This window comes from Saccoglossus kowalevskii, chromosome 11 (genome assembly GCF_978046115.1).
Source record: "Saccoglossus kowalevskii chromosome 11, keSacKowa6.1, whole genome shotgun sequence".
Classification (NCBI taxonomy): domain Eukaryota; kingdom Metazoa; phylum Hemichordata; class Enteropneusta; family Harrimaniidae; genus Saccoglossus; species Saccoglossus kowalevskii.
Window position 1 is genome coordinate 32,851,383 of NC_140651.1, and position 15,213 is coordinate 32,866,595.

General features: G+C 39.5%; 1 protein-coding gene across 2 annotated transcripts; it reads left to right on the forward strand.

Annotated features, from left to right (window-relative positions):
* Positions 1 to 844: 844 nt before the first annotated feature.
* On the forward strand, positions 845 to 8,334 carry LOC100372557 (uncharacterized). Of its 2 annotated transcripts, none has more exons than XM_002730735.4 (4): positions 845 to 940; positions 4,237 to 4,387; positions 4,710 to 5,416; positions 5,831 to 8,334. In XM_002730735.4, exons 2-4 carry the CDS (start codon positions 4,316 to 4,318, stop codon positions 7,068 to 7,070), a joined length of 2,019 nt encoding a protein of 672 aa, XP_002730781.1. In that variant the 5' UTR covers positions 845 to 940; positions 4,237 to 4,315; the 3' UTR covers positions 7,071 to 8,334. The 2 variants fall into 2 exon arrangements, with proteins under 2 accessions (XP_002730781.1, XP_085361660.1); XM_085505534.1 differs by having other exon boundaries at positions 4,309 to 4,387.
* Positions 8,335 to 15,213: the final 6,879 nt, after the last annotated feature.

Consider the following 15,213-nt stretch of genomic DNA (forward strand, 5'->3'; position numbering starts at 1 on the left):
CAAAAAAAGTCAAATGATTTGAAACACTTACCCGACGTCTCTCTCTCTTCTGAAATCCGCCTCGGTGATCATGGGCTGGTTCGGAATCTATTTCTTTCAAAATTGTTGGTATTGCGCCAGGTTTAAGTTGTCGGCGCTTCTCTTTAAAACCTAGTTGTTTTTTCACGGCCGAAGACAGTTTTTCGAAAAAAGAATCTGAGGTGAAGTGGACACTACATATGACGCTGTAAGGAGAAGGTCCACCCCAACCTTTTCTCGTTGTTTTCACGGTTTTCGTCTACTGACGTCGCACCTTCGGATCGTTTGGAAAAGTGTGAATACTTACACTATGACTATACGTATTACTACAACCGTCCACAACACAACGTTTAACCATCACAAACATTTGTTCTGAAAACAACTTCTAAGAACTCTCTATCTCAAAAAAAAAAAAAAAAAAAATTGACAAAAAAAGAAATGCCGACCGAAAAATGTATATCGTTTAAAAGTATGTTGAATCACGCAGTGTTATATAAGTACAGCTCAGGAGTATGGCTTCCTCTCATATTTTGGCATTTGGTGGCGCACTTTCGGCGAGAGTCGGAAATCCGGAAACAGTCGACCGTTTCAGGATAGGTGGGCGTGGCTACAGCACGAGATATATCTTAAATTTACTTGGATAGGAGTAACCATTTTGACAAAAAAAAATCAATAACTGTCCACTTCAGTAGGACACGGATCTAAAATAGTTAACGTGAGAGTGGGCATTGCACAGGCACTTTAACTTAATAATAAGCGTCATTGAAAACAAAGTTTTTTTCGAATTTCCTCTTTGGTGGCGCTATCATGACCTTCACCTCTTTCTTCGCTTCTCATCTATACCTTGTTATCGACCGTCTTGAATGTGTCTCGTTTGTTAGATTTGTCAGTGTTTCTGAACACACGATCTTTCACTGTGCGGGTATGTATTAACATAAAACGGCTGTGAATATCACTATCATAAATTAGCATATTACACTGAGCTGTTGTCGCTGTTTGCCTTAGTTGAAAACAGTGGGAGTGTATGATAATGTATAAACACGGTATAATTAGGCCGCGTTATTTTGTGAACGCTAGTGTATGTTTCCGTGCTGAGGTTACTTCTTAACATGATATCAGCTGTTCAGATATCAAATTATGTCGGACATTTCAATTCGGGGTTTTAACGCCCATACCCTGGGCCCCCTAAGCGAGTGTGTCGGATCGCTCGAACACACTAATGGTATCCGATTGTATTGGACTATATCACAGTCCCCCCCCCCCCCTTATGGAGGGATTGTGACTATATGGAGGGCCATAACTGCAATTGACTACCCGTACTATTGTGTTGTGTTGACTGTATAGGTCACTGATTAAACGAGTTCAACCTTGGGAACTGGATTCAAGTTCCACGCATGCGCGAATGCCATTCATGTCGGACGCCGATTGTGTACGAATAAAAACATATTCTTTCATGAATATACATTTTGACAACTTTGTTGGCAGATCACAATCTTGCCATGTTGACAGCAACGGTACTTCCAGTTAAGTCTAATCTCACAACAAATTTACTTTTTGGATTAAAATGACAATGGATAACAAAAGATAGATTAATTTTGTAAACAACATAAACAATAGCGTCCCATGATTTTTTGATGCAATCCCTGGGATTGGAAGTTTCCCCTTTAGCGTGGAATAGTTTTCACAGTAAAGCGGTTTGAATTAGTTCCCTTTGAACGTAGTTTGATAAAATGCGCTCCCTTGACTGTGATTGCAATTCAGCTTCGGTTAAAGGGCGGTAGTATGCGCGAGATATATGGGTCTTGTGTAAACAAAGATGGCGACTTTGACTGTTGGACACATCAAGGACTACAAACTGAAGTTACGAAGCTTTAATTAGGGATTTTTAGGTAATTGGAATGTATTGAAGGAGTCACCAGCGGTAATTAGCGCAAGTCCCGCCAAGGCCAAATCTCATACTTGTGATTTTCATTACAAGAGTGCATTGGATTGTGGGAAAATCAATGTTTATCAACACAAATGTCGCACGTGCGCAGCGCAACGACTGCAGCCCTTTAAATCCTTGTATGAATTTCACAACTTCAACTATACACTATATAGATTTACACTAGTGAATGCCACCACTCACATCAAATAGCCCCGTCTCCGCTGATTTGTATAAGGCAATATTGTAAGAATTATGCCCTCATTCAAATGAACTTATTATGAACATAACTATTTATTTCCTTTTTGACTCCCGTGTGCGAAGCACAAAAGGGAGTCTTTGCAGTTACCCTGTCTGTATGTCTGTATGTATGTATGTATGTATGTATGTCACTTTTTTTGTTCCACCGTTATCTCAAGAACCACTAATCAAATTTTTGTGAAACTTGGTACATAGATGCTCTGGGATAATGCGCAGAGTTGATTAGGTTTTGGTAAAAATCTATGAATAATAATTATCTAATTTGCATGATAATTAGCTGATTTTTAGCTCTTCCAAGACTGTTCCACTGATATCTGAAGAACCACTCATTGGATTTTGATGAAACTTGGCACATGGATGCTCTGAACTAGTGCGCAGATTTGATTAGTTTTGGGTAAAAATCTATGAATATTAATTATCTAATTTGAATGATAATTAACTGATTTCAAGCTGTTCCATGACTGTTCCACTGATATTTGAAGAACCACTCATTGGATTTCAATGAAACTTGGCACATGGATGCTCTGAACTAATGCGCAGATTTGATTAGTTTTGGGTAAAAATCTGTTAATATTATTAATTACCTAATTTACATAATGATTAATCAATTTTCCGCTTTTCCACTGATATCTCAAGTACTAATCATAACATTTCAATAACACTTGGTACATAGATGTCATATGACACTGCACAGACCTGGTAGTGTTTAGGGTAATATCAGTACATATTAATTACCTAATTTGCATAATTAATTAATTTTCAGCTTTTGATATTTCGAGTAGTAATGATCACATTTCAATGAAACTTGGTACATAGTTACTTGAGGACTGTGCAGAGACCTAATTAGTTTTTGGGTAAATATTTGTGCATATTAATCACCTTATTAGCATAATTAGTTAATTTTCAGCTTTTCACCTGATATCTCAAGTACTAATCATCACATTTCAATGAGACTTGCGACATTTTCTTGGACTATGCAGAGACCTGATTATTTTTGGAATAAATAATTGTGCCTATTAATTACCTAATTTGCATAATTAGTTAATTTTTTGCTGTTCTATGGCTGTTGCACTGATGTCTACAAACCACTCATTGAATTTCAATGAAACTTTTAAAGAGTACCCATCACATTTCAATGAACCTAGGACTATACATCATATTAGTTTTTGGTAAATATGTATGCTTCTTAATCACTTAATTAACATAATTAATTAATACTGATATCTCAAGTATTGATCATCACATTTGAATGAAACTTGGTACATAAATGCTCTAGGACAATAGACAGCCTGATTAATTTTGGGTTAAAATCTGTTCATATTAACTCTCTAATTAGCATAATAATTAATATTTTTTGGGTTCTAATCACATTTCAATGAAACTAGGTACATTGTGCAGACCTTATTAGTTTTACACTTAAATCTGTTCATATCAGTTACCTGATTTACATAATTAGTTTTCAGCTATTCCATCAATATCTCAAGTACAAGTAATTTTGAATTAATTTTTACTGTGTCTTCAATATTCTCAGCACACGGGAGTTCTTTCTAAGCTTTCTTTGATTAACATTATAATATTCAGTAGGAGTACCCCTTTCTGACATTCAACGTTTGTCTAAATTTGTTTTTAACTGTCTTTGGATCTTGTTTACATAAATCTACCATTCGTTGAAATAGTATATTAATAAACGCTACTCGGCCCGATAAATATGATATTTAGTAGATAATAATTGGTAATCATTGTCCAAGGTAACTATTTAACTAAGCTAGACGCTTCAAGCTATGGCGTATATTGATAGCATAGATAAGATTCGTTGCTCGAAATGTTTACCAAATATTATCAGCTATATACCATTTGCTGGCCTGGTTCCTATGCTGAAATAAGGTCTGATTGTTCTTGTCTGATTTGTTTATACTATGCATTAGAAGTAGCTGGACGGATGTTTATTATTATTATTATTCAAGTTTTAATATAATTGTTAATTTTTTTCCTTTTTATTTCATTTGTAATGACACCCTTTCTTCTCTTTTAAGTTTATAGATGGTGGCATTGTTCTTAACATTATTGTGAAATCTCATTATATTATAATAATATTAACTGTACAGGTTGGAAATGGCAAGTCAACACCATTCATGCCAAAGAAAACATGGTGGCCATCACCATAGACACAAACGTCGGAAGCATGTGAGTTGTATATTACATTTACATCAAATGCGTGCCGTTGTCACTGAATTCGAGTTTTACAAAGGAACACATGGAAATTATCGTTGTTATATGACGTTAATATGCCCTAGAATGCTAAGATGTGCGACATTTAGGGTTGTACATCACACATCACAGATTTTAGGCAGTACTTTATTTCAATTATTCCTTCCAAGATTTTTGAAGATTTTTGGTAATAGAATAGGATATAGGATATTTGTTTGACAAAATACAATGACATGATCATTTACATTTTTTCAGTATAATTTAGTTATTCTTTATGTTTTTATACATTCTTTGACAGGCGCCTATTGTGTCTGGACCACTGGACCAAATCAAGGATGGCGGAAAACGAGATATGCACGCAAAGCTTGAGAATATACTTGACACTAATTATCCTTTCTGGCAGACGAAAGATGAGCCAAAATGCCTCCCTCCCGCATTTGAAATTAGAGATTCAGACCGAGCAGGGAACGAAGCAGGCCAGTTAGCTGAATATCACATGTACAAACTACTCAATGATTTTGGAAGATATTATAAAGAGAATATGTTCATTATTCATTCTTACAGCTTTGCCGAACGCATAAAACGCACTGGCCAAGGGCCTCCTTTACGACTTCTACATGGTGAATGTGACTTTGTCATTATTCATCGCTTCTGTGGTTTGATTTTTATTCAAGTCAAAGCAAGTAGAAATCCTAATAACCTGAGAGCTTTCAATAAGGCCGTATATCAGCTAAACAAAGACAGAGACGCTCTGAAGGAATTTCTTTCATCGAAAGAATGCCCAAATGTTTTAAAAGAAACGGCCAGTGGTATGATATTCAAGAGACAAGGCGTTATTGCTCTTCCAAACTGTCCACGCATTCACAATATCTCGGCAGATATGATTCCATGCTTTAAAGAAGACTGTAGAGATATACAGAGCTTCAAATTGTGGTGGGACAAAAACATAACTGAAATCGAAGGGGAGAAAATGGATTCAAATGTCTTCAAAGAGTTAATCATTAGGTGAGCATATAGTAGCCAATCATTTATTTATTTACTCAACAATCACTTATCCCAAATACAGATTTAAAAATTCCATTATTTACAAACACTAATCAGCTACATTCAACACAGCAATATTCTGTTTGACTGGTTAAATTTCATGAAGACAAAATTTGTTTCCAGAAAAATTAAATAATTTTCATATTAATATCACACATTTCCATACATTACTATGTTTTGGGGGGGGGGGGGCACAACGGCATTTTGTCAAGAACATCCAATTCTCTTTCTTAGAGATTAAATTTATCTCAGTATTAAAAAACATTTTTCATTTTAATAATGAATATGAATTGTGATAGCTCGGGTCTTTTGATCATATTGTATTCCGCAGTACAACATGGAGATAATACTAAATATTGATTTTCCTTCTTTCAGGTTTTCGGGAATTAGTCTTTGTAGAAACCTTTCTACAGAAATAGATGAGGTAGATGACACACTTCAACTCGTTTTAACTCCACAACAACTTAACTGTTATTCTAAATTGTCTAAAGAGCATTATATTACTGGCCCAGCTGGAAGTGGCAAGACTGTGATGTTGAATTTAAAAGTGGATGATGTAGTACGGGAAGTTAGAGAGCACAACCGATGTGAACACACCTTGATCCTGTGTTACAACGTTCCTCTGTCCAAGAAGTTTGTACAAGACTACAAACGTGCAGGTTTGTGTGCCTTCTGTGGTAGAGACTATGTTACTGTGATGCCGTTTGACCATTTAATCTCTCACATAAATAAAACAACAGATCAGGAAAGTGACCATGAGCAGTATCAGAATGAGAAGTCTGTGGATGATGCCATAACAAGACTGAAGCGTAAAGCAAAGTCAAATGTTAAATACCACCATATATTTGTTGATGAGGCTCAGGAATTATATGGGATGTGGTTGGTATTGATCAGACAGTTGCAGATTCCTCTGGTTGATGAGTATGGAGATAGTTACAATTTCTTGTGGATTTTCTATGACGATAGCCATTTGTCATCCAGTGATGTTAACCCTACTATCAAAATGTTAAACCGATCAGCTACTGATTTACAGATGGTAGTCCGAAGTACAAACAACATCTTCAACTTAAGTAGCAAACACTACAAAGGATATAAACAGAAAATGATGGGAATCTCTCACCAAATTCTTGGTCCGGAAGTGGTGTGGGATTGCAGTCTAAAAAAAGGTTGTGCACATCGTGAAATCTGTCAGAAAATAATTACTCATCTGAATAATCTTGATGGAAGTGGCGTCAAAAGAAAAGACATATGTCTACTTGTTTCAAATGTTGAAATTAGAGATTGGTTATTGGAAGATCTGCAACGTAAACATGTGAGGTGTATGCCAGCAGATGAGCACATTGAGAGACAAGCTGGCGATGACACTGCTATTGTGGAGACTGTTAAAAGATTCAATGGACTTGAATCAAAGGTTGTGATACTACTTGATCCAACTCATGTTACCACTGATAATGTTGACACTGATTTTGTGCTATACAACGCGTTCACAAGAAGCCGGTGCCATTTGATCATTATTACAGATGATGAAGGTAAGGAACAAATGAACACAAACAGTACAAGCTGTTCAAACTCAGACCATCACAAACAGATTGGAACACCGTCATCTTCCAAGTGACAAACTCATATAATAGTACTTCACACAAGTCTAGTGACAAGAGAAGATGTTGATTAAATATAACATGTATGCACATGTGTTACAAACTCATGGACACTAATACTGAATCGTGTGATAGCGTCCCATACATACAAACAATGAAGACATACAAGGAACTGTTGGTAATTTAAAAGTAGATGTACCACGATTAGACACAAGTGACTATGCACAACATGGTCTAAACTGACTAGTGGCCTCTCAGGTGGACCATCACAGTTTTATCAAATCTGTACATTTATTTGATAAAAAGGTTTATGATATATTGTCAGTTATCCCTCTTACTGAAATTACTACTGATCAGGGGAACAAATTTTCTGTGTTAGCAACCACTCAATCCTAGATATAAAGATTCAACTTACATATGCGATTGTATAATAAATTAACAATCTCATAGTTGCATAGTTGTTTGTTACGCATAGAATGCAGAAATTCATAGAATGCAGAAATGTATTTCAAGATATTCAAGTCATGTAGATTGCTAAACATGTGAGTTATTACATCGCAGTTTGTTTGTCAATCATTTTGTTGTATTTTATTACAAGTTTTATTTTGTATTGGACTTCACTTCGTATATTAAACATTCTTTGGTTTACGGTATGCATTCAAGTAATACAAGAAGTATGAACAGTAGTTAATTATCCCTCATATTCAAGATCTTCAAAAATACAAATAAATTAAACAAATGTCTAGTTCAAGTAGTTCTAACTTGTGTGGTGTATATTTGATTGGTATAATAACATAAAGCTATCGAAATGAATGTCAATATTCAATTTCATTCGATCTCGGCGCTTCCTACTCAATTACAATATTGTCATTAGTTTTTTTGTTTTCTATTTGTTTATTATTAACGTAGAATACAAATAATATATGCATAGTCAGAAGTGTTTTTCAGATGTTCTAAATTCTTTAAAATTACTCACATTTACATGCTTTACTGTGTTGCACTCAGAATAAATGCTAAATATGTATTTCTTAATGTTCGAGTCGTATAGTTTGCAAAATAATTTATTCAAAATAATGTGCTAGCCTGTTTCGTGTAATTCGATCAAAATAGTAAGCTCATGTATAAAGGTGTATTTTATATTACAATTTGCATGATTAATTTTTAAATCTTTCGTTAATTCAATGTATAATATTGCATAATACCATTTTTTTCAAAAACAATAATGATTTATTTGTATGTAGTGTATATGTTATTGAATATAAAAAAAATATTTAAAAAGTATTTATCATTACGGTTTTTATCTATTCTGTCGCACACATTCGCGAATTTGTCACAAACACGTCTCACATATCATCACGTTCGTGCCGTCCATTTCGTCTGCAATTTATCACACTTGCTTCGCCCATTTATCACGTATTTTAATACAGCACACCAGGGCATGGTAATCATGTGTATTTTGTAGTGGATCATTTCTTGATATTTCTTAAAAAAATAACTAATAAAAGCGCAACCCGAATGTGATCAGTGAGTTATGGGAAACCAATAGAAGCGCGACCCGAGTGTGATCAGTGAGTTATGGAAAACCAATAAAAGTGCGACCCGAATGTGATCAGTGAGTCATGGAAAACCAATGAAAGCGCGACCCGAATGGTTCAGTTGGTCATGGGAAATCAATAAATGCGCGACCCGAATGTGATCAGTGAGTTACGGGAAACCAATAAATGTATGACCCGAAAGGTTCAGTGTGTCATGGGAAACCAATGAAAGCGCGACCCGAATGTGATCAGTGAGTTATGGGAAACCAATGAAAGCGCGACCTGAATGTGATCAGTGAGTTATGGGAAACCAATAAATGCGCGACTCGAATGTGATCAGTGAGTTATGGAAAACCAATAAATGCGCGACACGAATGTGATCAGTGACTTATGGGAAACCAATAAAAGCACGACCCGAATGTTATCAGCTAGTTATGGGAAACCAATAAATGCGCGACCCGAATGGTTCAGTGGGTTATTGGAAACCAATAAATGCGCGACTCGAATATGATCAGTGAGTTATGGAAAACTAATAAATTCACGACCCGAATGTGATCAGTGAGTTATGGGAAACCAAAAAATGCGCGACCCGAATGGTTCAGTGAGGTATGGAAAACCAATAAATGCGCGATCCGAATGGTTCAGTGGGTTATGGGAAATCAATAAATGCGCGACCCGAATGGTTCAGTGGGTTATTGGAAATCAATAAATGCGTGACCAGAATGGTTCAGTGAGTTATGGGAAACCAATAAATGCGCAACCCGAATGGTTCAGTGAGTCATGGGAAACCAATAAATGCGCGACCCGAATGGTTCAGTGAGGTATGGGAAACCAATAAATGCGCGACCTAAATGGTTCAGTGGGTTATGGGAAATCAATAAATGCGCGACCAGAATGGTTCAGTGAGGTATGGGAAACCAATAAATGCGCGACCAGGATGGTTCAGTGAGGTATGGGAAACCAATAAATGCGCGACCCGAATGGTTCAGTGAGTCATGGGAAACCAATAAATGCGCGACCCGAATGGTTCAGTGAGGTATGGGAAACCAATAAATGCGCGACCCGAATGGTTCAGTGGGTCATGGGAAACCAATAAATGCGCGACTCGAATGTGATCAGTGAGTAATGGGAAACCAATAAATGCGCGAGTCGAAAGTGATAAGTGAGTTATGGGAAACCAATAAATGCGCGACCCGAATGGTTCAGTGAGACATGGGAAACCAATAAATGCGCAACCCGAATGGTTCAGTGAGTCATGGGAAACCAAAAAATGCGCGACCCGAATGGTTCAGTGAGGTATGGGAAACCAATAAATGCGCAACCGGAATGGTTCAGTGAGGTATGGGAAACCAATAAATGCGCGACCCGAATGGTTCAGTGGGTTATGGGAAATCAATAAATGCGCGACCCGAATGGTTCAGTGGGTTATTGGAAATCAATAAATGCGTGACCAGAATGGTTCAGTGAGTTATGGGAAACCAATAAATGCGCGACCCGAATGGTTCAGTGAGTCATGGGAAACCAATAAATGCGCGACCCGAATGGTTCAGTGAGGTATGGGAAACCAATAAATGCGCGACCCGAATGGTTCAGTGGGTCATGGGAAACCAATAAATGCGCGACTCGAATGTGATCAGTGAGTAATGGGAAACCAATAAATGCGCGAGTCGAAAGTGATAAGTGAGTTATGGGAAACCAATAAATGCGCGACCCGAATGGTTCAGTGAGACATGGGAAACCAATAAATGCGCAACCCGAATGTGATCAGTGAGTTATGGGAAACCAATAAATGCGCGACCCGAATGGTTCAGTGAGTCATGCGAAACCAATAAATGCGCAACCCGAATGGTTCAGTGAGTCATGGGAAACCAAAAAATGCGCGACCCGAATGGTTCAGTGAGGTATGGGAAACCAATAAATGCGCGACCAGAATGGTTCAGTGAGGTATGGGAAACCAATAAATGCGCGACCCGAATGGTTCAGTGGGTTATGGGAAATCAATAAATGCGCGACCCGAATGGTTCAGTGGGTTATTGGAAATCAATAAATGCGTGACCAGAATGGTTCAGTGAGTTATGGGAAACCAATAAATGCGCGACCCGAATGGTTCAGTGAGTCATGGGAAACCAATAAATGCGCGACCCGATTGGTTCAGTGGGTTATGGGAAACCAATAAATGCGCGACCCGAATGGGTCGGTGGGTTATGGGAAACAAATAAATGCGCAACCCGAATGGTTCAGTGGGTTATGGGAAACCAATAAATGTGCGAATCGAATGGTTCAGTGAGTTATGATAAACCAATAAATGCGCGACCCGAATGGTTCAGTGGGTTATGGGGAACCAATCAATGCGCGACCAGAATGGTTCAGTGAGGTATGGGAAACCAATAAATGCGCGACCAGAATGGTTCAGTGAGGTATGGGAAACCAATAAATGCGCGACCCGAATGGTTCAGTGGGTTATGGGAAATCAATAAATGCGCGACCCGAATGGTTCAGTGGGTTATTGGAAATCAATAAATGCGTGACCAGAATGGTTCAGTGAGTTATGGGAAACCAATAAATGCGCGACCCGAATGGTTCAGTGAGTCATGGGAAACCAATAAATGCGCGACCCGAATGGTTCAGTGAGTCATGGGAAACCAATAAATGCGCGACCCGAATGGTTCAGTGAGGTATGGGAAACCAATAAATGCGCGACCCAAATGGTTCAGTGGGTCATGGGAAACCAATAAATGCGCGACTCGAATGTGATCAGTGAGTAATGGGAAACTAATAAATGTGCGACCCGAATGGTCCAGTGAGTCATGGGAAACCAATAAATGTGCGACCCGAATGGTTCAGTGGGTCATGGGAAACCAATAAATGCGCAACCCGAATGGTTCAGTGGGTCATGGAAAACCAATACATGTGCGACCCGAATGGTTCTGTGGGTCATGGGAAACCAATAAATGCGCGAGTCGAAAGTGATAAGTGAGTTATGGGAAACCAATAAATGCGCGACCCGAATGGTTCAGTGAGACATGGGAAACCAATAAATGCGCAACCCGAATGTGATCAGTGAGTTATGGGAAACCAATAAATGCACGACCCGAATGGTTCAGTGAGTCATGCGAAACCAATAAATGCGCAACCCGAATGGTTCAGTGAGTCATGGGAAACCAAAAAATGCGCGACCCGAATGGTTCAGTGAGGTATGGGAAACCAATAAATGCGCGACCAGAATGGTTCAGTGAGGTATGGGAAACCAATAAATGCGCGACCCGAATGGTTCAGTGGGTTATGGGAAATCAATAAATGCGCGACCCGAATGGTTCAGTGGGTTATTGGAAATCAATAAATGCGTGACCAGAATGGTTCAGTGAGTTATGGGAAACCAATAAATGCGCGACCCGAATGGTTCAGTGAGTCATGGGAAACCAATAAATGCGCGACCCGAATGGTTCAGTGAGGTATGGGAAACCAATAAATGCGCGACCTAAATGGTTCAGTGGGTTATGGGAAATCAATAAATGCGCGACCAGAATGGTTCAGTGAGGTATGGGAAACCAATAAATGCGCGGACAGGATGGTTCAGTGAGGTATGGGAAACCAATAAATGCGCGACCCGAATGGTTCAGTGAGTCATGGGAAACCAATAAATGCGCGACCCGAATGGTTCAGTGAGGTATGGGAAACCAATAAATGCGCGACCCGAATGGTTCAGTGGGTCATGGGAAACAAATAAATGCGCGACTCGAATGTGATCAGTGAGTAATGGGAAACTAATAAATGTGCGACCCGAATGGTCCAGTGAGTCATGGGAAACCAATAAATGTGCGACCCGAATGGTTCAGTGGGTCATGGGAAACCAATAAATGCGCAACCCGAATGGTTCAGTGGGTCATGGAAAACCAATACATGTGCGACCCGAATGGTTCTGTGGGTCATGGGAAACCAATAAATGCGCGAGTCGAAAGTGATAAGTGAGTTATGGGAAACCACTAAATGCGCGACCCGAATGGTTCAGTGAGACATGGGAAACCAATAAATGCGCAACCCGAATGTGATCAGTGAGTTATGGGAAACCAATAAATGCGCGACCCGAATGGTTCAGTGAGTCATGCGAAACCAATAAATGCGCAACCCGAATGGTTCAGTGAGTCATGGGAAACCAAAAAATGCGCGACCCGAATGGTTCAATGAGGTATGGGAAACCAATAAATGCGCAACCCGAATGGTTCAGTTGGTCATGGTAAATCAATAAATGCGCGACCAGAATGATTCAGTGAGTTATGGGAAACCAATAAATGCGCAACCCGAATGGTTCAGTGAGTTATGGAAAACCAATAAAAACGCGACCCGAATGTGATCAGTGAGTTATGGAAAACCAATAAATGCGCGACACGAATGTGATCAGTGAGTTATGTGAAACCAATAAAAACGCAACCCGAATGTGATCACTGAGTTATGGAAAACCAATAAATGCGCGGCCAGAATGGTTCAGTGAGACATGGGAAACCAATAAATGTGCAACCCGAATGTGATCAGTGAGTTATGGAAAACCAATAAATGCGCAACCCGAATGGTTCAGTGAGACATGGGAAACCAATAAATGTGCAACCCGAATGTGATCAGTGAGTTATGTGAAAACAATAAAAACGCGACCCGAATGTGATCAGTGAGTTATGGAAAACCAATAAAAGTGCAACCCGAATGGTTCAGTGAGACATATGAAACCAATAAATGCGCAACCCGAATGTGATCAGTGAGTTATGAAAAACCAATAAATGCGCAACCCGAATGGTTCAGTGAGACATGGGAAACCAATAAATTTGCAACCCGAATCGGATCAGTGATTTATGGGAAACCAATAAATGCGCGACCCGAATGTGATCAGTGAGTAATGGGAAAACAATATGTGCGCGACCCAAAAGGTTTAGTGAGTCATGGGGAACCAATATAAGCGCGACCCGATTGTGATCAGTGAGTTATGGGAAACCAATAAATGCGCGACCCGAATGGTTCAGTGAGTTGTGATAAACCAATCAATGCACGACCCGATTGGTTCAGTGGGTTATGGGAAACCAATAAATACGCGACCCGAGTGGTTCAGTGGGTTATGGGAAACCAATAAATGCGCAACCCGAATGGTTCAGTGGGTTATGGGAAACCAATAAATGCGCGACTCGAATGGTTCAGTGAGTTATGATAAACCAATAAATGCGCGACCCGAATGGTTCAGTGGGTTATGGGAAACCAATCAATGCGCGACCAGAATGGTTCAGTGAGGTATGGGAAACCAATAAATGCGCGACCAGAATGGTTCAGTGAGGTATGGGAAACCAATAAATGCGCGACCCGAATGGTTCAGTGGGTTATGGGAAATCAATAAATGCGCGACCAGAATGGTTCAATGAGGTATGGGAAACCAATAAATGCGTGACCAGGATGGTTCAGTGAGGTATGGAAAACCAATAAATGCACGACACGAATAGTTTAGTGAGTCATGGGAAACCAATAAATGCGCGACCCGAATGGTTCAGTGAGGTATGGGAAACCAATAAATGCGCGACCCGAATGGTCCAGTGAGTCATGGGAAACCAATAAATGTGCGACCCGAATGGTTCAGTGGGTCATGGGAAACCAATAAATGCGCGACCCGAATGGTTCAGTGGGTCATGGGAAACCAATACATGTGCGACCCGAATGGTTCAGTGGGTCATGGGAAACCAATCAATGCGCGACTCGAATGTGATCAGTGAGTTATGGGAAACCAATAAATGCGCGACCCGAATGGTTCAGTGAGTCATGCGAAACCAATAAATGCGCAACCCGAATGTGATCAGTGAGTTATGGGAAACCAATAAATGCGCGACCCGAATGGTTCAGTGAGGTATGGAAAACCAATAAATGCGCGACCCGAATGGTTCAGTTGGTCATGGTAAATCAATAAATGCGCGACCAGAATGATTCAGTGAGTTATGGGAAACCAATAAATGCGCAACCCGAATGGTTCAGTGAGACATGCGAAACCGATAAATGCGCAACCCGAATGTGATCAGTGAGTTATAGGAAACCAATAAATGCGCGACCCGAATGGTTCAGTGAGGTATGGGAAACCAATAAATGCGCGACCCGAATGGTTCAGTTGGTCATGGGAAATCAATAAATCCGCGACCAGAATGGTTCAGTGAGTTATGGGAAACCAATAAATACGCAACCCGAATGGTTCAGTGAGTTATTGAAAACCAATAAATGCGCGACACGAATGTGATCAGTGAGTTATGGAAAACCAATAAATGCGTGTCACGAATGTGATCAGTGAGTTATGTGAAACCAATAAAAACGCAACCCGAATGTGATCACTGAGTTATGGAAAACCAATAAATGCGCGGCCAGAATGGTTCAGTGAGACATGGGAAACCAATAAATGCGCAACCCGAATGTGATCAGTGAGTTATGGAAAACCAATAAATGCGCAACCCGAATGGTTCAGTGAGACATGGGAAACCAATAAATGTGCAACCCGAATGTGATCAGTGAGTTATGGGAAAACAATAAAAACGCGACCCGAATGTGATCAGTGAGTTATGGGAAACCAATAAATGCGCGACCTGAATGGTTCAGTGAGTCATGCGAAACC

Excerpts from the sequence above, each read along its gene's own strand:
- LOC100372557 (XM_002730735.4), top strand. The coding sequence starts at position 4,316 with ATGGCAAGTCAACACCATTCATGCCAAAGAAAACATGGTGGCCATCAC. Across the intron at positions 4,388-4,709 it reads GACACAAACGTCGGAAGCAT|GCGCCTATTGTGTCTGGACC; the intron begins GTGAGTTGTATA and ends ATTCTTTGACAG. Across the intron at positions 5,417-5,830 it reads TTCAAAGAGTTAATCATTAG|GTTTTCGGGAATTAGTCTTT; the intron begins GTGAGCATATAG and ends TCCTTCTTTCAG.